The 23,492-nt window shown below is 46.3% G+C and overlaps 1 protein-coding gene across 2 annotated transcripts in view; it reads right to left on the reverse strand.

Moving 5' to 3' along the window:
• The window catches only part of SLC25A33 (solute carrier family 25 member 33), a 34,491-nt gene extending 13,148 nt beyond the window's left edge, over positions 1-21,343 (reverse strand). The window contains exons 1-2 of one of the 2 annotated variants that reach the window (XM_019461311.2): positions 21,058-21,343; positions 7,048-7,227 (exon numbers count right to left, since the gene is read on the reverse strand). In XM_019461311.2, coding sequence (XP_019316856.1) covers positions 7,048-7,227; positions 21,058-21,113 — 236 coding nt within the window. In that variant the 5' untranslated portion in view covers positions 21,114-21,343. Of the gene's footprint in view, positions 1-7,047; positions 7,228-19,954; positions 20,107-21,057 lie in introns of those variants that run through there. The other variant, XM_019461312.2, reaches the window with a different exon arrangement.
• Positions 21,344-23,492: the final 2,149 nt, after the last annotated feature.

A 23,492-nucleotide genomic window follows, 5' to 3' on the forward strand; every position in this document is an offset into this window, starting at 1 on the left:
CTCGGTTCCACCGAAATACTTAAATTACTTCAAAATATCAGGGAGACAATAGTCTTATTTTCTAATCATAGAATGTTTTCCTTACTGGCAGTTATCAACCCAGGCCCTTTTAAGTGATCCCATGACATACTCTGGTTTGTGTGCAGCCCAGTCTAAACCCTCTGGCCACCCCTGAGTATCACATGAAGGGCCTCTGACACACTGGACAACCAGACAGCACATCTCGCTAGAAGTACAATGGACATTTCTTTCTTTTTTTTTTCTTTCATGGCATCTGGGGAATGTCAGAGCAATGCATTTAAAATGAGACCTAGTTACACAACGTAATATTACTCGGCAATAAAAAAGGAAGGAAGTACTGTTACACGACACCAAGGCTGAACCTTCGAGAAACATTAGGTTACATGCAAGAAGCCAGACACCAAAGGCCGTGTGTTGTATGATTTCACTTATGTGAAATGTCCAGAGGACGCAAATCTGGAGATAGAAAGTAGACGGTGATTGGTTGCCTAGGCTGGGGGCAGGCGATGGGGAGTGACTACAAATGGGTGAGGGGTTTCCTTTTCATAGGGATGAAAACGTTCTAAAATCAAATTAGGGGTGTTGACTGCACATCCTAAACACAGTTGAATGGTATTCTTTAAACAGGTAAATTGTATGGTATATGAATTACATCTTCATAAAGCTGTGTTAAACCAAAAAACAACCCAGCGAGGAGGAATGAAAGGCTCACTGAAAAAGGTCTAGGAAGCAGAAAAGATCTTGGCGGGAACAGAGTTTTAAAATTTTGTTCTTCTGTGAAATCAATCACTTATGGTGACTGCTTCACCGGGAGTATGGACTGTAGATCACTTAAAAAGCAGTATATGAATACTGAATGTCTTGAATTTGAAAACCAATTTGAAAATTGGTGACTTGAGGTATAACCAAGTTATTTGTACCGTTTCTGTAACTCTTCCATAAGTCTGAAATTCTTTCAAAGTAAATAGTTCTTTAAAAAAAAAAAAAGGTATAGGTCATAGGTTACAAAAATACCAAACTCTTGACGATAGCTCATAAATTCACAGAAGCAAGGGTTGGGGTAAAGCTGGGTTTCTGTAAAGCTAAAATGAAGCTCATGCCCTCTGAGTAACCTTTCACACTGGCTGAAAGATAACTGGCTCTTAATCGAGACGTGGCAATTTAGTGTTTTCAACTGTAAATACTTCTCCTCTTTCTCAAAACAGCCCTGTGCTTTTATTTTACTTTTTTTTTTTTTTTTTTACTAAGCGCAGCAACTTTTCATCCAGAGAAATCAGGACCGTGCTTTTAAAAAGCCAAGCTGTCTGAACAAAAACTTCTCTCGAGCAACACCTTGAAGTGACCTACAATTCAGAATACAGTATGTAAAAGATTTCAAATGGTCAGCGTGTTCAAACATTTTGCAAGTTTGGACTCGGTCTGTGGCCCCCGTTAATGTGCCCTGGGCAGCCAGGCCCGGGAGTCAGTCAAACACAATTAAGGGCGTCTCTGGCTCCAGGAAGCTGGAAGCCCTCATCTATAATGCAGCAGAGAACGCGTGTCCTCAAGTGACTCAGGCCTTTTAAGAACTGCAGAAAAACGGTCTCCATGGTGACGCATATTAACAGTGGGCAAAAAGTCAAATCTGTTACATAATTCAAACTTCTAACCTATCGGGATGTTTACAAAATTTTTCTGGAACAATCAAGTTTCTACTATAAATGGCACACTTCAAGCTTCATAATAAAGCATGCTGGGATCCAGACTAACTTTCCCACAGGCATATAAACTTTCACGTAGAAAAGAGATACAAAAGGAAATTAGGGTCTTGTTTGGAACATTTCCTTGTCTTCACTGGTTTTAAATCACAGCACGCATACTACGGACTAATCCAGAACAAAGATCTCATCGGAACAGGGACCTAAGTTTTCACAAGATCGAGATTAGCTCGCTAATAAATTACTTTACAGATTAAAAAAGGTACCTGAAAAAATAAAAATAAGGTAATGACGGCATAGTTTACAGAATAGGAGCTCTGACTGAAAAGAAAAAAAAAAGATTAACTCACAAGATTGTTTTAAAAGCAGACCTCAGAGATAAAACGGATATATTAATACTCCGGATATATTAGCAAATCTAATAGAGCCTAAATATGCTAGCATCTTGCCTTTTTTAACTATGAAAAATGTGAAGGTTCCTGGTGCTCAACGGAGGATTCTTTCTTTCCTTACATGAGACACACGCAAACACTGACTTGCGGCTTGAAAAATAAACTCCCCGTAAACAAAGTCTGTTGGCTGTTAAGTCTTCTAAACTGGCACCGCCTGAGAGAGTAAGACTAGAGGGAAGGTGCTGAGTTTTAAATGAATAACCATTTTATTCGTTTGGGTTTCCGGTAGCAGTGCTTCTAAAACCTTGCCGGGCTTTGTGGTCTAGAGAAAAGGCCAGACACCTGTCACTTAGCAGGTCAAAAGCCCTGTCTGCGGACCATCATCGCTGCCCTTAGCTCAGCCGCCCTTAGCTCAGCCGCCTCAACAGAGGAAGGAGGAAGCTACCTAAAGATCTAGGTGCAGGAGGAGGGGGAGCTTCGACCAGGGTGGAGGCGGAGAGTGGCGGAGAGCAAAGTCGTCGGGGTCTCCTGCGCCACCCTGAAAGACCTCTCAGGCCGGCGCTCTCGCTCTCTCCACGCCAGTGCTGAGCAACAGACTGCTTTCGGAACGTGCAACAGGGAAAGACACACACTTCCCCCGAAGAGCAAGTATGCTTTCTTCAGACGAGAATTATGTAGTACGATAGATATTTCCCTTTTTGCCTTGGCCACCAAAAAACCCAGTCGTAAATCATGTTAAAAAAGCACAGGAGGTACCTATTGTGACAGCAGTCGGTATTCTTTTTTTTTTAATTTTTAATGTGTGTTTTGTTTTGTTTTTTTTTTTTTTGAGAGAGAGACAGACAGACACAGCATGAGCAGGGGAGGGGCAGAGAGAGAGGAAGACACAGAATCCGAAACAGGCTCCAGGCTCTGAGCTGTCAGCACAGAGCCCGACGCAGGGCTGGAACTCACAAACTGTCAGATAGTGACCTGAGCCAAAGTCGGACGCCTAACCGACTGAGCCACCCAGGCACCCCAGCAGTCAGTATTCTTTACAAGGCGGGACGTGTGTGTGTGTGTGTGTGTGTGTGTGTGTGTGTGTGTGTGTGTCTGTTGAGCACTTTATACTCCGTATCTTCCCAACAGGCCAAAATTCATTCATTTGATTTGTACTGAAAGCTTAAGCTTACTACGTGACAGGCAACATTCTAGGTGAGTGGCGACACCTCAGGGACCAAAACAAATCAAAGTTCCCTTCTGGTGGGGGTAGAGAGAGAAAATAAACAATATAAATATGTAAACCACACTGTTGGATGGAGGTGAGCGCTGTAGATAAAAATAGAGCAGGAAGAAGGGATGGGGCGTGAGGGGAAGCTGTTTTAAATAGCATGGTCACGGCAAGGCCTTCCCGCAAAGGTGACTACGCGAGCCAGCCATGCAGATGACGTCCAGTACAAAGGCCCTTCCCGGAAAATGTTCCAATGTTCCCAGTTGAAAAGACTGCGAAGGAACAGCAAGGAGGCCAGGGTGGCGGGGTGCGGGCGGGCGACGTCAGAGGTGAAGTAGGAGAAGTCATGGGAGCGGTGGCACCTGTGCGGAGCCTCGTGAGGGGGTGAGGGGCGACTACAACTTTGGCTTTTCCTCGGAGGGAGAGGACAGCCCCTGGAGGGATCTGAGCCAAAGACCTCCCGACTGCTCTGTGGAGCACACACTGAGGACTGGGGTAGGGGCGGGGGTGGGGGAGACCACCAACACCGGTGAGATACGGCGGCTTCCATCAGGACAGTGGCGGAGCGAGGGGCGCAAAGGGGTCAGAGCCTGCACGCACTCTGAAGGCGGAGTTGGGAGGTTTTCCCGTGGGACGGCGAGAACACTCTCAGGATGACTCTGGGCTTCAGATCCGCACAGAAGGAAGGATGGACACCGCCTTCGATGGACACAGACAAGACTCTGGGAGCAGCGGGTTTGGGGAAGTTCAGTGGTGCACAGGTTCCGCTCTGGACGCCCGCTAAACACCCGAGCAAACAGGCAGGGGGACTAACGTGCGAGGCTCGGAGGAGAGACACGGTCAGCTTACAGATGGCACTTAAAGCCGCAAGACTCGGGGCGCCTGGGTGGCGCAGTCGGTTAAGCGTCCGACTTCAGCCAGGTCACGATCTCGCGGTCCGTGAGTTCGAGCCCCGCGTCAGGCTCTGGGCTGATGGCTCGGAGCCTGGAGCCTGTTTCCGATTCTGTGTCTCCCTCTCTCTCTGCCCCTCCCCCATTCATGCTCTGTCTCTCTCTGTCCCAAAAATAAATAAAAAACGTTGAAAAAAAAAATTAAAAAAAAAAAAAAAAAAAAAAGCCGCAAGACTCAATGCGATCCACTCCCGGAAGGAGGGGCTGCCGCTCGGGCAGGGCCCTCCAACATCAAGAGGTCACCGGGAGACTCGGAGGCGGAGCAGAGGCAGCGGCCGGCCAGGCGGGACTGTGGTCCCGGGGGACTCTGGCTGGAACTCGGCCGTCTCCACGCGGCAGCGGCGTAGCGTCAGGGGGCCTGCCGTTGTCTACTCTTAGCTGCTTCCGGTCGTTCTCAGAAACAGGTGAATGTACACGGAACGACACTGAGCAAGTCGATTTGCCTTTCCTCATCATAAAACAGGGGTAACACCACGCCAGGGTGCTAACCTCAGGGTTCTGGTGAAAAATCGATGAGATAATACCACATAAGCGTAGTCATTTTTTAACTTGAGAGCTAATAAATATCAGTTGAGAATCTTAAAACTATATATACACCAAGTTGAGGGCATAAAGCTTAACGAAACAGCTCTTGGGTAAAAAATGCCACTTTACAAATACTTTTCTGACAAAATATCACTATGACAAAAATTTTACTTAATACTTCCATTACTCCTATTTTGATGTGAATATAGAATAAGCGGTTTTAAAAAGTATTCACGTGTCGAGGCGACTGGGTGGCTCAGTGGGTTACGCGCCGACTTCGGCTCAGGTCATGATCTCACGGTCCATGAGTTCGAGCCCCGCGTCGGGCTCTGTGCTGACAGCTCAGAGCCTGGAGCCTGCTTCCCATTCTGTGTCTCCCTCTCTCTCTGCCCCTTCCCTGCTCATGCTGGGTCTCTCTGTCTCAAAAATAAATAAACATTAAAAAAAAAGAAAGTATTCACGTGTCAGTGATGGCTCTTTTCTGTGTAGCTGAGGCTGCACGAACTGATGGCTGCTTTGGGTCCACAGTGAAAACAAATTGTCTTGTGTGTAGCGTGATGTGGGCACTGTTCCTGTATTTTACAAGATGGACAGGCTTTTTTCCCTTTGATTTACATTTTAATACATAATTGTGCCCATTTTGGGAGGGGGGGAGGACATACATATAGAGAGACAGGCAGACAGAGACAGAGCAGAGATTTACAAGAGATGGAGAGACAGATACCCGAGATATAGAACAGACACCCTAGAAACTTCAACTAGAGAAACATCCTCATGCCACATGCGTGGCCCTGCTGATACCCACAACTTCTGGGTAACAGTTTCCCAGTTACTGTAAATATATAAATCTACTTGTCATGAGTTATTTGGCAAGCACCTAAGAGGAAGTTCTTTTTGGATGTCAGTAAAGTTGGCAAATTACCTGTCTGTCTCATTATGTCCAAAGCACTTTGTGTTCCTCAGAAGAAAGGTGTCATCTGAGACACTGCCACCGCCCAAACATATAAGAAGGCAAACCAGGATGGGGATGTTTTCACAGCCATGGATTTAAGGATGCGGGCTTGTCTCTCTCTCTACTGATCTCGAAGTGTTACCTCCACGTCTCTGTGTTTCTCTTTCCCGGGCCTACCTCCAGGCAGGCTTTCCGCCTTTCACGTCTCCACTCCTGTCCTCGGTGTTTATCTGAACTAGCTGATCCTCCTGGAGTCTTGGGGACCAGCCTCCTTTTTCTCTAGCTGATTCTCTCACTTGGGTCCTTGCCCTCAGCGGCTGGTTTTGCTGTCCAGTTTTGCTCAATAAACTCAGAGGCTCCTTCATACACATGTCTGGCATGGACACCTGGGTGACTCATCAGTAGACTTTACAAACAAAATGTCCCTAAAAATAAATGAACCACTTTCCAATTCATTCCACCTTATCTGAAATGTGACTGAATTCTGTCCAAAGTGCTAAGTGATGGGGTTATTAAGACAGAACATTTCCATTTTATGGCATCTTTTTCTGATGTTTCCCCAGTAAACATCTACATTGATAAACAGCATTGTCTTCCTTGAACACACCCTTTCCCAGTGATGTCTCAGAGGTCTGACAACCACGTTTAGCTCAGTTCAACGGCACCTCTTTTCAAGTACACAGCCCCCCGCTAAAACGCCGGCATTGCCAGGCGCCCTTCTGAATTTCTGCTTCTGCCTTAAGCATAGAGACTAATAAGCCAAATTCAGCCGATGAATGTTCAGCCACTTTGTAATCAAATAAGACATATTTAATGCAGTAAAAATAATACACCACGAAGGCAGCCTCAGTATTAAACAAACACGGGAAAAAACAATTTCACCAAACAGGTGTTGCAACTTTTCTGTAAATGTAAATGATCTCCAAACAAAAAGTAAAAAACCTGAAACATTCTGTTTCTGTGTTGTTTTCTCTTAAAATAGTCACAACACTTCTCTGGTGCAGCTTTAACATTTTTAACTTCACTCTGCCACCCCAGATCTTGCTGGCCCTCAAAAGATCTGGGGCAAGAGCAACTCTGATGCAACACTTTCAACACGGATTTTTGGTTTGCTCTCTTAGGTTTACTCTGACCATCGCCGGATGATCACAAGCAGCCCCGCTGCCAGGGGAGGTCAGAGCTCAAAGGTTCTGGTACAGAAACCAGATTCTTCAGTTTGGACAGAGACTGCAAGCGGACCGTCTCATCTGACGGGCCCGATGAGAGCGGGGGCAGGGGTCCAGAAGGGGAGGGAACTTACTTCAGAACCTGGAAGAGCCCAGGCGTCACCGATGCTGGTCTCACCATTCCAGCCCCACTAATGGTCCCCAGATGAACCTGAGGATAATAGACTGTCCGAAGAGCTAATCTGGAAGACTGCAACCGTGTCTTAATGACTTCCAGCGGACAAGTGAAAATAGCACCAACCGTGCCCCCACACCTGTCAGAGAAGAAATCACAATCGCATCAGAAATGCTATACCATTCCTTGTACAAAGAAAATGTAAAATTTAATGTTCCCCTATTAAGAAAAAAGGCACCGAGGTTTATTTCATAATTAGAACATGCTGGGAGGGCAAAAGAATTTGTTGAAATCCCAGCAGGTAAAGAGAGAACCATGGTTAACACATTAGCGCATCCTTTAGGGTTTTCATTACTGACTTTTTAATCCCCATGCCACCCCCCCCCCCCCAACTTACCTGGATGCTGTGACCGTCTCTGTGTGTCACATCCACACCTACATCATCACTTGTAATGACAACGTACTATCACTCTGTGCCAATGTTTAACATTTTAGCCTGTTACTGTTAGTCTTTTCCAACTTCACTTCCATGCTGCAACGAATATTCTAGAAAATGCAGCTTTTCACAGTCGAGTATTATTCAGGTAATGCTACTATTTTGAAAAATCAACGTTTACCACAACACAGACTTCTAATAAAATAGGATTGATTTGGGGGTGCCTGGGTGGCTCAGTCAGCTAAGTGTCTGACTCTTGGTTGATCTCACAGTTCAGGAGCTCAGTCCTGCATTGGGTTCTGTGCTGACAGCGTGAAGCCTGCTTGGGATTCTTTCTCTCTCCTTCTCTCTGCCCCTCCCCTGGTCATGCTCTCTCTCTCAAAATAAATAAACTTAAAAAATGAAAAGAAATAGGATTGATTTGAGGGCGCCTGGGTGGCTCAGTCGGTTAAGTGTCCAACTCTTGATTTTGGTTCAGGTCATGATCCCAGGGAGCTTTAGTTAAGTTCCTTTTTTTTTTTTTTTTTTTTAATGTTTTTTTTTTTTTAACATTTATTTATTTTTGAGACAGAGAGAGACAGAGCATGAACGGGGGAGGGTCAGAGAGAGGGAAACACAGAATCTGAAACAGGCTCCAGGCTCTGACCTGTCAGCACAGAGCCTGACGCGGGGCTTGAACTCATGAACCGTGAGATCATGACCAGAGCCAAAGTCGTACACTTAACCGACTGAGCCACCCAGACACCCCATAAAGCTCCTCTTAATGATGAAGTCCTCACGTGTCCTTCAGTCTCCCTGAATCAGGGCTCTCCTAATCACCCTTTACCATTTGTTCAAATCAAAATATAACCGCAATTAAGAATTTAAGTATTTTTCTTCAAAACAACTCACCTGTTTATCCTAAAATACTCACTTTCACTTTTCTTAATAATATCCATGAAATTAGGAAACAATCAGCAAAACTAAAAGGCAACTGACGGAATGGGAGAAGATATTTGCAAATGACATATCAGATAAAGGGTTAGTATCCAAAAATCTATAAAGAACTTATCAAACTCAACACCCAAAAACCAAATAATTTAGTGAAGAAATGGGCAAAAGACATGAATAGACACTTCTCCAAAGAAGACATCCAGATGGCCAACCGACACATGAAAAAATGCTCAACATCACTCATCATCAGGGAAAGACAAATCAGAACCCCAATGAGACACCACCTCACACCTGTCAGAATGGCTCACATTAACAACTCAGGCAACAACAGATGTTGGCGAGGATGCGGGGAGAGAGATCTCTTTTGACTGTTGGTGGGAATGCAAACTGGTGCAGCTGCTCTGGAAAACAGTATGGAGGTTCCTTAAAATCTAACTACCCTACGACCCAGCAATTGCACTACTAGGCATTTATCCACGGGATCCAGGTGTGCTGTTTCGAAGGGACACATGCGTGTTTACAGCAGCACTATCGACAATAGCCAAAGGATGGAAAGAGCCCAAATGTCCATCGATGGATGAATGGAGAAAGAAGATATGGTGTATATATATACAATGGAGTATTACTCGGCAATCGGAAAGAATGACATCTTGCCATTTGCAACTATGTGGATGGAACTGGAGGGTATTAGGCTAAGTGACATTAGTCAGTCAGAGAAAGACAAGTGTCATATGACTCCACTCATATGAGGACTTTAAGAGACAAAACACGAACATAAGGGAAGGGAAACAAAAATAATATAAAAACAGGGAGGGGGACAAAACAGAAGAGACTCTTAAATATGGAGAACAAACACAGGGTTACAGGAGGGGGTGTGGGAGGGGGGATGGGCTAAATGGGTAAGGGACATTAAGGAATCTACTCCTGAAATCATTGCTGCACTATATGCTAACTAATTTGGATGTAGATTAAAAAAAAAAATCCATGAAATTGCACGTTTGACGTGCTAGTTATAATTAACAACATGACATATCATCTAAAACCATCCTACCCACCACAAATAAATGTTTTATTCTTTGGAAAACACTGATGATCAAGATCCGAGTCTGAATCATCTTTGTATCCCTGGCATCGGGACTCACAAGTTCACAAACAGTATTTGCTAAGCAAAGGAATTATTAAATCGAGATTTCAAGGAGAATGTCTTTCAAGGGATCTAAATGTTTGAAAACGGCACATACTCTCTACCTTCTGTCACAGGCTCCCTTAGCCCAGGAGCTCCGCGTGGGGAGGGACTGTGTATTTACATGTTCTCGCACTTCAAGGACAGCACCTGGCAGACAGGTGGCTCAATAAAAATGATAAGCACCAGCACCTGTGACTGGGAAACAGTAACAACAGGAAAGGACAGGCGCTGGCAGACACAGAATTACTGAAGTTAGCTTCCCTACCCCACCAGAAAGAAGTGTTGGAAATCTGGAAGCGAATCCAGCACCCGGCACAGACCCTGAAGTCGTAAAACCCCACACAGTAGTAGTAGTAGTAGTAGTAATAATAATAATAATAATAATAATAATAATAGTATTACTATTTTGAAAGAGAGAGAAAGCGAGAGCATATACATGGGGAAGGGGGCAGAGGGAGAGAGAATCTTAAGCAGGATCCACATCCAGTGAGGGATTTGATCTCACAACCGTGAGGATCATGACCTGAGCCACAATTTTGGCTTAAGAGTCGCACTTAAGATAAGTCACACTTAGCCACCCAGGTGCCCCTTCACAGGCAGTATTTTAAAATCAAGAGCCCGAAGTTTGATAGAGCAAGTGAAATATAGATAACTAAGAGTTGGAAGCTAACTAGCTTCCAGTGATTATTTGTCACTTTAAATAATAGCATTATTGCCAATGACTGATTACGGTAGGCATTCAATCCTCCAACAAGCCTATGAGGTAGGAGTTATTATTTACCCCAATTTACCATGAGGAGTATGAATGGTAGAAAAAGAAAACGATATATACAGACTGGGGGGTGGGGGCTGTGGGAGGGTGGAGAGGAAAACAGTAAGTTTTGGCTATTTAGGCAAACCTGCTTTAAAAACACGATAATAACACACCGTAAATGACGCTGTTCATGCAGCGGTGTTTTCTGAACCGTGGGCCAAAGCCCACCAACCATAGATGCAATTTAGGGGATCACAATCGGCACGGGAAGGGAGAAAGGCAGGAAGGAGCTGAAGTATCAAACCACTATCATTTGACCCTCACGGACTTTGCAGGTGGCATTAGCCTTACTTTTTAGATGGGGAACATGGGTCTCAAGGAGGTCACACACTTTCTCAAAGTCACAAAGTGACTACGTGTCTCAACGGAGACCCAAATCCAGACCGTCTCCCTCCAAAGTCAGCGCTCCCCTCACTATACTCTTCGGGAGTATGACAGAAAGATGGTTTTGTTGGCTCATTTAGGCTATTTACTTTCACACTCAAAATGGGAAACGGCTGATTAGACAACCAGGCCTTTAAAACTCTGTGTTCTTTTGCATCAAGAAAAAATTGTGAGCCTAACTGAATACTGGCCTGTGTAACTTGCTCTAAGCACTGGAATATATCCAAAGAAAATGGGTCACCACTAAAGAAAGTGGTGGTGGTGAGGTGTTAAAAAAAGGGATAAAAATTAACTTTCTAACTCAGGTATATTCACACAAAATAAATAACCCTGACTTATGAGAAAAATGACCACGTGCTTAAAAGGTGTAACATTTGGAAATACTGGAAAACTTACACACTGCACAGTAAGATAAAGAAGTATCTGCAATCTCTTCATGTTCAATAACCCCACTCCACACCGCGGGGAAAAGACAGAACTTCTGGGTAGTCTTTCATAAGAAAGTCAGTAAATTCAAACACAGGTCAACCACCTTTGCTTTGCCCCCATGTCAGTTACGTTCCTTCCTCGGCCGACCATCAACCAAATCCACCACCGATCAAAGGAGGACCCCCCGGAAGGTGCGCTCACCCAACAAAGCCAAGTGCCCCACTGAGAGCAGGGCGGTGACCTCTTTGAGGGCAACAGACCACACTCAACGCCAGTCACCTTTTGTGTTACACACTGTGCCTATGGCAGGAGGAGCAGGGGTGTGAAAAGGCCCTGGCCTTCTAGACCACTCACCAGGCGCCTCTTCTACCAGACAGAGGGGATGCCGCCTCAGGCTGTTACAGGAAAAGACTAAAGGGAAAAACACTGCCAACTGTAAACAATGGTAAGAAGTCACTACTCTGGGTGAGGCCCTCCCTACCTACTAGGAAAAAAGCCCCTCAGATGAGAGAAATGACCATCTATTTTAAGACTTTTTTTTTTAAGTTTATCTATTTTGAGAGAGAGAGAGAGAGAGAGAGCATGAGCAAGGGAGAGGGAGACAGAGAAGGAGAGAGACAGAATCTCTCAGTGCAGAGCCTGACATGGGATGGGGCTCGGGCTCACAAACTGAGCTCATGATCGGAGCTGAAACCAAGAGTCAGACGATGCTTAACTGACTGAGCCACCCAGGTGGCCCTAAAGTCATGTTTTAAGTCACTAGAAAACATTTTAAGTTATTAAGCTGTGATGGATACATAGCCGCTAAAATACTCAATTTTAATTAGAAGGAAAGAAGTTCCGATACTGAACTGAAATTCCCAAAGAAGATTCTTCCTGAAATTCAGGACATTTCATAGCAGAATTTTTTAAAATACCTTTCAGCTCAACTTTTTTTTTTTTTTTCCTTCATGAACCAGCAAGTATAAGACCTTCACCTGTCTGAGAATATGAATAGAAATGTGGACTTCTCTGAACCGGCTTTCCAACTTTTTCTAAAAATATTTAATCACGTTGGGTCCAAAGCACTTATGATTACAACAAATTAATTACATTAAATGTAGGAAAAAGTTGCTGTCAATTCTCAATTCTATGATACAAAGACGACCTGTAATATTAGCTTGGCTCCTAACCGTGGTCACCTCAGCTCGGATAAAGCCCTGTCCACCGTGACTCTGTATTTATTTTTTTAAATGCTTATTTATTTATTGAGAGAGAGAGAGAGAGAGAGAACACGAGTTGGGTAGGGGTAGGGAGATAGGGAGAGAATGCCAAGCAGGCTCCACGCTCATCAGCACGGAGCCCGACGTGGGGCTGGATCCCACAACTGTGAGATCATGACCCAAGTCGAGACCAAGAGCCAGACACTCAACTGACTGAGCCACCCAGGCACCCCATACAGTATTTTTTAAACTGGGCTCTTCCTGGGTCTCGGTTCAGAAAAAGGCATTAACTCTGTCCACCAGCCCTCTCCCATCTCTGCTCTTCAGGTGCACTCTACTGGATTCCCCCCTTTCTTATCTAGGACAGACACCGTGAGCAGATTCCATGATTTTTCCAGTAACTTTCAGACCCTCAAATTCAGTCCTAAAACTTCAATCCCAAATCTGATCCAAAACGTCCCTCCAGCACCGCCAGCTAGAAGTGTGGCTTGATGGGACTCGGTCTGCTTTTTCTTCCCTTTCTTCCAGGGTGTTCTGGGCACGAGGACAGAGAGGAGCGCGGCGGTCTTCCGCAATTGGTCGGTCTTGCCGCGGGTCCACCTGGCTGTGTGTTACGTTAATGGCCTCGGCAAATGTTACGATTCCAGCGTAGATGCTGTGCAAGCCTGCCTGGAATGGTGTTCGATCTCCACCGCGAGCCCCAACCCCGGGAATCCTCCTACTGGTCCGACCAGCAATTCGTCCCCCGATTTCCTTTCAGCTTTACCTGCAGGCAGCACTAGGCGCCTTTCCTTCCTCTGCTCCCCATGCTCCGTGACGCCAAGCCAATGGGCCCACCAGAGTATTCTCCCATGCCAGTCAGGGGGCAGCAAAACTGGCACTTGGTGGGAAGACACCCCCGTGTCCGCCCTAAGCACACCACACCGGTCCCTTCTCATCCATCTGGCATGGCTAATGCAGCAGCCTCCCACCTGCAGGGGGCACTGGCCATAGCGCAAGGTACCAGTCAGTCCTTTTTGCTTCTAGTCCCCTCGAACTATAGCCCAGATCAGTAGGGACCGGGACAGGGTATGGGACGGGACAGCAAAACCCTCTCTCAACACTCCACATCGCTGACAACTATAACCTGTCTGCTCCGTATATACAGTGTGGGGTGAAGTGGTCAGCGGCAGTCAGGCAGATTCTGCCCCCTTTTTCTAAGTTTTAGGATAGACTCCTCTGGGTTCAGCTGTGGGGCGAAGGCAGCGGACGCATGGACAACAGGAAAAGTCACACCCATGGTGACAGTGTTGGCATCACATCGTCAGGAAAGCAAGTCTGACTGGATACCAATATTTAAGACCACTCGTCTCCAAAGCGGGGGACATGCTCTAAGTGTGCACAGTGGAATACAGGAAAATAATTACAGGAAAAATAAAATAAAATTCCAGTTTATTTCTAATCTCCACCATTTACTTTCTATGTTGTGTATACGCTTTTTAATATGTATGAAATCCACAGAATATAAACATATGCAGATTGCGCAAACATTTTAATCATAGGGCTGTGCGATCAAGATTTGCAGAACACTACTCTAGGCCGGTGGTTCCCAACTGTGGCAATGATGCCCCCACCCGAGTGACATCCGGCTGGGTCTGGAGACATTTTTAGCTGTTGCTCTTGGGGGAGGGGGTACTGGGCATCTGGTGGGGAGAGACCAGGGATGCTGCCACACATCCTGCACGGGGCGCACAGGAAAGCGACAGTAACACCCTGCCCCTCCCCAAAGGATGATCTGGCCAAGGCTGAGAAACTCTGTTCTGTATCAGCAAACTGGACGTTATATTTGAAGGCAGTGGAACCAATGTGGAGGGCACTGCTGTTTGCCTCGCCGGCCTCCACTCCCCTCTTCTCTGTCTTCATAAGACGCCTAATTTCTTAAGTCATGCAGTTTGGACCATATCGAACCCATTTCTGGTTTTAGCCCTGACTCACTCAATCAACGTAATACCATCTATGTTGCCATGTCATCTGTTCGGAGTTGGGCACATGATTCGGCCCAAAATAAACAGCATAATCCCCTGGGAGCAGTAACTGGTTTAGAGATGGGTGCATTAGAGTCGGTCCAATCAGATCAAGCTCAAGACTTTTCAATGGTGGAGAAATACTAGGAGCTTCTGGAAGCCATTCTGCGTTCATGATCTCCAATCTTGGAATCATGCGGATATTTCTGGAACACAGGAATCACTGGGGGGTCCTGCAGTGATGATGTTGAGCCGTTTAAATAAGCCCTCCCCAAAGCCTGTTCTCTCTCTAAAATTTAGGTGTATGTGCCAATAATGAAGCCAGTTGGAAGTGAATTTTTATTACTTACAAATGAAAGCCTCCTAAATGAGCCTAGTCAATAAGAAAAAATTTACACCCTCACTAATTCAAGAAACCACTTACAGAATTTGAGTATTATCAATAATCTTCCAAAAAGCAGTTAGGACTTGTGTTTCTAGGAGGCTATGTTTCTTCCAACAGTTATGAGGAAACTCCCTGGATAGGATTTTGATTTTGCTCCTAAGGTAATACTGCTCTAACTACTGATGCCCAAGTTCAGAGATAACTCTCTGTGGGATATCCCACTCAGTGAAACCATGGAAAGGGTTTGAACAGGGTAGCAGAAAGGCCATGAGCAGCGAGCGGTTAAATTATGTCTTGAAGCGGTCATGAGAGAGAGCTGCTCTCTAGAATCTATTTGCCCAATTTTCTAAAAAATCTATTACCTGGATTTTTCTGTGTCTTCTCCCCCTTACTAATTATTCTTATATGCACCCCCCCCCCCATTCCTTCAGCCCAGAACTGAAGTCTTGTGTTTATCACATAAACATGTATTTAACCTTTTCATTTTACCCACATAAGCCGTACCTGATTATTTTCCCGCTATGGACTAGGTTTCTCTCTTCCAGTTTATGCAGAACAAAGCTAGACTATCACTATTACAACATTCACACTAGATTTTTTTCTATCTTTATTAGACCAGCGACACAAAAAACGTTTAATTATGCAAATTTTTACCTTTTAAACTCTGAGTATCAAGTAACAAGGACGCCTTTCAAAAGCTAGATGTTTTCAACAAGAACCGGTTTTCTACATACACACTCATCCTAGACACTAAAGCCGAGATCAATATGCTCTTTATTATAATTGCTACCCAACTGAGAGTAAACTGTTTTCCAGATTCACAGCTTCTACATAATAGCTACAACGTGGATTCCACCAACAAATGATACCCGCCAGACAACCTGTGATCCCAATCTATGGAGTTTTCAGTAATTCCCCTCTTCATTGGCTACCTCTATAGTCACGACTTGAAAACACTAGTACCTGTTTCTATATAATATTCTGGAATGTCTTATTTGAATACCTGGCATAAGGCTTAGAAGATTTCAGTTATGCAAATTCTGTATTTACTCAAAGCAAAATGCATCGTTTTTATGCAGCTAATTATCTTTTAGATGCTATTTCCTATATTCTGTATCATTTAGAAAGAACATTTAAATAGCACCCTACTTTCTTTTTTTATTTTTGAGACAGAGAGAGAGAGGGCATGCGAGCGAGCGCAAGTGGGGGAGGGACAGAGAGAGAGAGGGAGACACAGAATCTGAAGCAGGCTCCAGGCTGTCAGCACAGAGCCCGCCGCAGGGCTCAAACTCGGGAACCGCGAGATCATGACCTTGAAGTTGGACACTCAACCGACTGAGCCACTTAGGCGCCGGTAAATAGCGCCCTACCGAATGAATAAAAAACTCTACAGTATTTTCTAAACCTGAGGAGAATCATTTTTAGCAAGTCCACGAATCCAAAATAATGTTACTGTATGCCAATTAGAGTTTCAGCAAATCTTAATAGAGAACCATGTTCCCAATTCATAAATAATCAAAGCACTACTTTTATTTGGGACAATTTAACAGAGCACATAAATCTAAACCCCAGATAAGCCACACACTACCTTTTATTCAGTTAGTCAATCATTAAGTAAGTATCGATTAGGCATCTGTAACAAGTGTGATACTGTACTTGACGTGTACCGGTGATGAAAGGTGATGAAAACCGACACGGTTGCTATTCCCATGAAGGCTACTTCCAGCGGGAATCCCTCATACAAACACCACACGGCCTTTAAAACCGTCTGTCACAGGGGTGCCTGGGCGGCTCAGTAGGTTGAGCGTCCGTCCGTCCAACTCTTGATTTTGGCTCAGGCCCTGATCCCAGGGTCTCGGGATTGAGCCCTGCGCCGGGCTCTGCACTGAGCATGGAGCCTGCTTGGGATTCTCTCTCTCCCTCTCCTCCCCCCACTCTGCCCCTCTACCCCGCTCTCACGCACTCTCTAAAATAAAATTAAAAATTAAAAAAAATGTCTGTCACATATGTAAAATACACTGAAGAAGCAAAAGCCAACGTATATTCTCGATATACGTAAGTCTTCTATAAAATATTATGTGCACACTGTGACGTGTCTTTTACCAAAATTTCTTTCAGCACGGCAGGCCCCCTGTCAAACACGTGCCTCACACTCCCAAGGTGACCATTAGCTGATACAGATTACATTCCTAGGCACAAGCAAAGTACAAGTACACCAGGTGACAGATGTCCATAATGCAGGCGGGGGGGGGGGGGGGGGGGGGGGGCCGGGGCGATACTCAATCTTGGACACACCTTGGATTACCTATTTTAAAACCTTAAAGACATACTATAGTCCCACTAAGATACATTTTAAAGGCTATGGTGAGTATGTTTGACGACAAAGGAAAAAACACATGCCACCAAAATAGGACTAAAGCATATAATCCAGGTCATCTGCCTCTAACTCCCGGGACAGCTTAGCCCGGCTCTTCCAGGTGCTGAGCACGTCTACTAAGTCGTCGCCTGGCTGTCACTGCTTCTTCAGCAGCTGAAGGGTGTCACTAACATTATATGGACTGCCAGAACCCCTGAGACATCTGAGACGGAAAGTTTAAAGGATTTTTCTTGTATTTTTTTTAATGCTTATTTATTTTTGAGAGAGAGAGAGAGAGAGAGAGAGAGAGAGAGAGAGAGAGAAGGGGGGAGGGGCGGAGAGAGAGGGAGACAGGATCTGAAGCAGGCTCCAGGCTCTGAGCTGTCAGCACAGAGCCTGACGCGCGGGACTTGAACTCACCTGAGATCACGACCCGAGCGGAAGTCAGACACTTAACTGACTAATCCACCCAGGCACCCCATTAAAGGATTTTTCTTAATAGGTATAACGTCTGGACCCAGAAGGGCCACTCCAAAGGATTTCCGTGTTTCTCTTCCTGAGAATGCTTAAACAGTAGAAAAGGAACCACAGGTTTTGTTATGTAGTAACAAAATCTGTTTAAATATGCTTTTTATTTTGATAACAATACAACCCAGATTTGGGGACGAGAGGGAAGAAAGCAGAAAACTGCAGTATCCCTAAAGATACTAAAAATCAACATCCAACGAATGACGTTCACCCATGCAGAAGTAACACATCGTAAGAGCTGGTTACGAATGAATGTGCAGGTACGTGTCAAAACCTTAAAGATGGGTTTTGCCTCGGTGATTGTACCTTTAATGGTTTATCCTAAGAAACCGATCAGAGACCTACACATACATGTACAAGTAAGGATGTCCAGTTATTTGTTTGTAAAAAATTAGAAATAAGATTAAAAAGAAATTATCATCAGAATAAGTTAGGGAGCCCTGTCATAAAATTACTTTAACATCCTCACTGAACTCCAGTCACTGGGCTTGGAAATTGTGTTCACCTTTTTCATGGCAACCACTGAACAGTAGAGTGACTACAGGTATACTCAGAAAATTCACTCCCGTGCTGTCATTAAAATTCAATATATTACTAAGAAGAAAGCAATTTAAAGAATACCAGCCTATTTTAAAATTAGCTATGAGGGGCGCCTGGGTGGCTCAGTCGGTTAAGCATCCGACTTCGGCTCAGGTCACGATCTCGCGGTCCGTGAGTTCGAGCCCCGCGTCAGGCTCTGTGCTGACAGCTCAGAGCCTGGAGCCTGTTTCAGATTCTGTGTCTCCCTCTCTCTGACCCTCCCCTGTTCATGCTCTGTCTCTCTCTGTCTCAAAAATAAATAAAAACGTTAAAAAAAAAATTAAAAAAAATTAGCTATGAAATTACATTTGGTACACATATACATGCAGAGAACCTTTTCCAAAGAGCTTATTTTTAGGTGTTGCTTTGTGGGTGGTTTTTCCTGCAGTTCTCTTCTTTAAGGGTAACACTGTGTTAAAAAGAGGACTATTACAGATTAATGTAGGAGTATTTTTTGCCTTTGCAAAGAACCCAAGAAACTGTCTTTAAAAACAAAGTGAAAGAAACTTAAAGGACTAGGAGTTGTTTGGGACGCAGTTTTTATTTCCCAGGCTCTAATGTTAATTTTCAACTTAGTCGTAAGCCTCTTATACCTGATAAACATAGTTCTTCGATATCATTAATTACTGATAAGTTAAACTTGCTTGGTATTAGTTCCCAATGGCTATTCACTAAATGGGAGGAACGTGACAAATTTACAAACAAAGGGCTCTGACTTCCTTACAAAGATAATGAATCTTAGAGTTTTGGAAAGATGCCAGCTTCACAACAGTGGAAACTACTAGTTAGAGCAAAGCAGGGAGTCTGCCTTTGGGCCAGGTGGCCCCACTGGGTTTACTGATTTTAACTATATGACAGACTCATGTTCTTTCATAAAAGGAAAGGGAAGTAACATACATATCCTAGGCTAGTGGGAATGTATCAAAATCCAATTCGTTACTGCCAAAACAGCCCTTCGAAGATTCATTCTGTCTTGAGTATCCACAAGAAATCCGGAGCTGCTGTAGAAGATGGAACTGAAACCTGTTAAATACGATGGCTTCAGGCACCACCCTAATCAACTCTATATTTTTAATCAGTCCGTGTGAGTTGTGCCGGCTGCTGCAATCTTCCTCCATCACCAGGGAAGAGGCTGGAGCTCCAGTAGGAGAATTAGCAGCCAGAGGGCACTGTGAAGGGCAGGTAGGGAAATTCATCAAGACAGGGCGATAGATTTTTGCAGTAAGCCTCACAGAAGCTGCTCCAGACCAGGTAACTCTCCTAGTCTGGGATACAAAGAATTTTTTTAAAAAACCACCTCACTAAAAACAGGAAATCAAAATTACGGAGAAAGAAATCATTTTTAAAAATTACCCTTCTTGGCTTGAGAAATGACTTTTGCACGGCCAACCTGTTTCAAACTCCCCAGAATGAAAATTAATACACTAGATTAATTTAGGAATACACCCCCATACCCGTTACTCTCAGGAAACACTGGGGGATGATGTGACCAGATGGAGAAGGAAGGACAGGTTAGAGATGAATGAGAAATTCTTCCTATCTATGAAGAACCAAAACTTTTTGGCTGGAGAAACAAAGTGGGTGATCACCTACATAAGAACAAAGAGTTCAGGAACATTTTCATCCCTTACTTTTGGGCAGGTTAAGTTCTCAACCGTTACTGGTTTGTAATAAGGAGCACGCTTCAGGCCAAGCTGCAACTAAAATACTCAAGTCAAGATGATAATCCACAATAAATTCTATTTTATGCAGACTGCCCCACACTTAAAAAATTGCTGTGCCAGGCCTCTTATTTGAGGTCCTCAAATAAGACCAAATTCCTGGAAGACTGCAAAAGGACCCAAAGCCACCAGCTGTATTAAAAGGAAAAAAAAAAAAATTACTAATACTCAAAAATATTTTCACTACTATTTTCCGAAGAATCGAAAGATCAGCTCCCTTCCTAACCCCCCCTACCACCCAACCTCCCTAAAACCGCGTTGCCACCGCTGAAAAATACAAGGTGCGTGACGATCAAAAAAATGCAGAGCTCTCAAAACAGGGCACATCTTACGGCGGACGCGTCCACCGGCAGGTGAGAAGCATTTATTTCAACACACCGCCCTGACCTCATCCCCCCACCCCCACCCCAAGGCCCCCAGAGGCCCTCCCGCGGGTTGCGGGTCAGCATCGCGGCTCGCCAGCGCTACCTTCCAGGCCCCTGCTGATGCCCAACACCTGCAGCCCTCTAGGCTGGCTAAACTCGCCGCGGCGCGACCCCGAGGACCCCCCCCCCCCAGGCCCACCCCAGCACCCGCAAGACTGCCCAGGCCCTTGGGAAACAGGCCCTGGAGCACAATCCGGGCAGAAGGACAGCGAGTGCAGCACAGCCAGGGCGGCCGGCCGGGAGGATGTGGGGCGGACCGCGCCACAGTGGCCAGGCAGGACCGCCCCCGAGTGACACTCGTCACGCCAGCCTCTGATTGTTTAAGAGGAGAAAAAGCCAGACTCGCCGAGGCGGGGGAGAAAGGGCGTGGGAGCGCGGCGGGCTCGGGGTGAAACCACCCCCGGGGGATGCGGCCCGAGGTGGGGGAAGGCCCGCGCCCCCAGGGCCTCCCCACCGCCGGGACTTCCTCCTCTGGGAGCCGGCGTTCCGGCCCGGCGAGGGCGGGTAACCGGGGGGCAGGGGGCAGGGGGCGCCCCAGGGCGTGGGGGGGGGGGGGGCGGGGACGCAGGGTCTGGACGGGACGCTCACCCGCCGGCGAAGAGGTGAAGCAGCGTGTTCTCCTTCTGCTGCGTGCCCGTCGCCATGGCCGCGCCGGCTCCACGGCCCGCCGCCTCCGGGTGCCCGGGGAGCGAGGCCGCTGGAGGGATGCGCGAGGTGGCCCGCTCCGCTCTCCCCGCGGCCCTCAGGCGGCTGCCGGCGCCGCCCCCATGCGCGCGCGGCCGGACAACCCGCTCCCTCGCCCAGCGCCCTCCGTGGCGTGGCCGCCGGCGCCTCACCGGCCTCTGCGGCGCGAGCCCAGCACCAGCCGGAGCCCGGCGCGCGGCCGTCACGTGGCGGGGGCCGGGCCGTGACGTCACGCGGCGGCGCGAGCCCGGGGCGGCACGCGGCGGGGGTGTGGGCCCGGATCCCGCGCGCCCATTGGCCGGCATGTGAGCGTGGGCGGGGCGACGGCGCAGCCTGGGCGGGCGTCTGCTCCGAGCGAAAGGCTGGGCGGGGCCGGCCTGGGCCGAGGCACCGGGAGCGAGAACCGGCCGACGCCGCTCGGTCCGCGCTCTGATGCAGACAGAGCCGCCTTGGCAAAGCCTAGGGGGACCCAGGGCCGGGACTCTTCCTTTTTTTTTTTTTTTAGTGTATTTTTAGTTTAGTTTTTGTGATACGATGTGCAAAAAGGTGTATAAATTACATATTGCATCCCGCAGCTCTGTATTCAACGTCCAGCTTAGGGAAAACACATAAAACAGCCTAACTTATTTTTGATTTTTCTGTAATTAGCATTATGTCCTGCAAAAACGCTTTTGGCCTATCCTTTCTGATCATCCGCCACCCAGGCTTCTGAGCTCCAAGCTTCTATATTCAAGCTGCTTCTCTACTTGTCCTTGGGTCACTGTCAAACTCAGCTGGCATCTTACCTCCAAGTCTGATAGGCAGGCCTTCCCTGGTCGCCCTGCAGCACCCTCTATCACATGATTCCACTTCATTTGCTCACATAGGCTCCTGCAGTTACTTTGCTGATTTATTCCTCTAAGCTGACCGTCTACCCCTGGAGTGTAAGCTTCAGGAGAGCAGGGATCTTGTTTCTTATTTCTGGTTGTTCCTGACAACGTACCTGCCGCCAGTAATGACCCGAGAAGCTAATGAATACTTGTGCCGAACTGAACTCATCTTTCCATTCTTCCCCTTCCCCAAACCTGCCCTGCCTCTTGTATTTCCTGTCCCGGTGGTGACACCAGCATCTGCACAGACACTAACACCAGAAACTTTCCTGTTACCTTGGACTCCCCACTCTCTGTTTCTCTCAGCAGGCCCTCACTCACCTGGCATTTCTGTCTCCTGAAATTCTCCCAAAGCCATCTCCTTCTCTGTGTTCCTTCCATTATTGCTGCTGAAAGTTTTCATGCCTCTCACCTACTCTGCAGTAAAAAAAATCTGCCCCTTTACCCAGTCTGTCATTCCCCGCTTCCATCCCCCTCCAGAGCACTACGTACAGAATATACCATGTTTTCAATCTCCAGAGTTGCTAAAAGCAGTACCTTGACCTAACCAAGCTGCTAGATGTCCAGTGTGTAAACACAAAGAAAGCTTAAGCAGAAGGGAAATTGTGTGCAAACACAGGAGCTGGGTATTTGATTGCTGGGGCTCTTTAAAAACAGCTTTTAGGAGCAGTCATCCAAAACGCAAATGCAGTGAATACTCCATATTAAAACCATTACTCCCAGGCTTAGAAAGAGGGAAAGCCATACGAATGCTCCATGATATGAGGAAAAAGAGGAAAGGAAGGAAATAAGGCAAACAGGAAGAAAAAAAAATCAAGTTTCTTCATGTTTCCTGGATCTCCCAGATCCCTTGCTTTAGCTGCTTGTGAAGTCAGCGTTGGTCTTAGCTGAAGATGATTTATGGGGCATGAGTACAAGGAAGGAGAAAGTAATACAACCCTGTTAACCAGGAAGGAACCTCTCTCATCTAGGCAGGATTCTAACCCGAGGGGATGCCATCCTTGAGACACAGCCCTCCACATTGGCTGCTCTCACGGAAGTGTCTGAGGCTGGGACCCAGGCTTCTAACACCAGGGCTGGGTGCCAGCCTCTATTTATTTATTTATCTTGGTGGTGATTCCACGCTCAACGCAGGGCTCGATCTCATGGCTCTGAGATCAAGAGTCACATGCTCTATCAACTGAGCCAGTGGGGTGCCCCCAGCCTCTGGCTTTTTTTTTTTTTTTTTAAGTTTATTTATTTTGAGAGAAAGAGAGAGAGAGAGAGAGAGAGAGAGAGAGAGAATGTGGACGTGCAAGTGGGGAGGGAGCAGAGAGAGAGGATCCGAGGCAGGCTCCACACTGTCCGCGCAGAGCCCGATGCAGGGCTCGAACCCATGAACTGGGAGATCACAACCAGAGCAGAAGCTGGATGCTTAAAAGACTGAGCCACTCAGGTGCCCCCAGGCTCTTGCTTTCTTTTGCTCAGCTA

This window comes from Panthera pardus, unplaced genomic scaffold, assembly GCF_024362965.1.
Source record: "Panthera pardus isolate Hobbes unplaced genomic scaffold, ASM2436296v1 HiC_scaffold_11, whole genome shotgun sequence".
Lineage (NCBI taxonomy): Eukaryota > Metazoa > Chordata > Mammalia > Carnivora > Felidae > Panthera > Panthera pardus.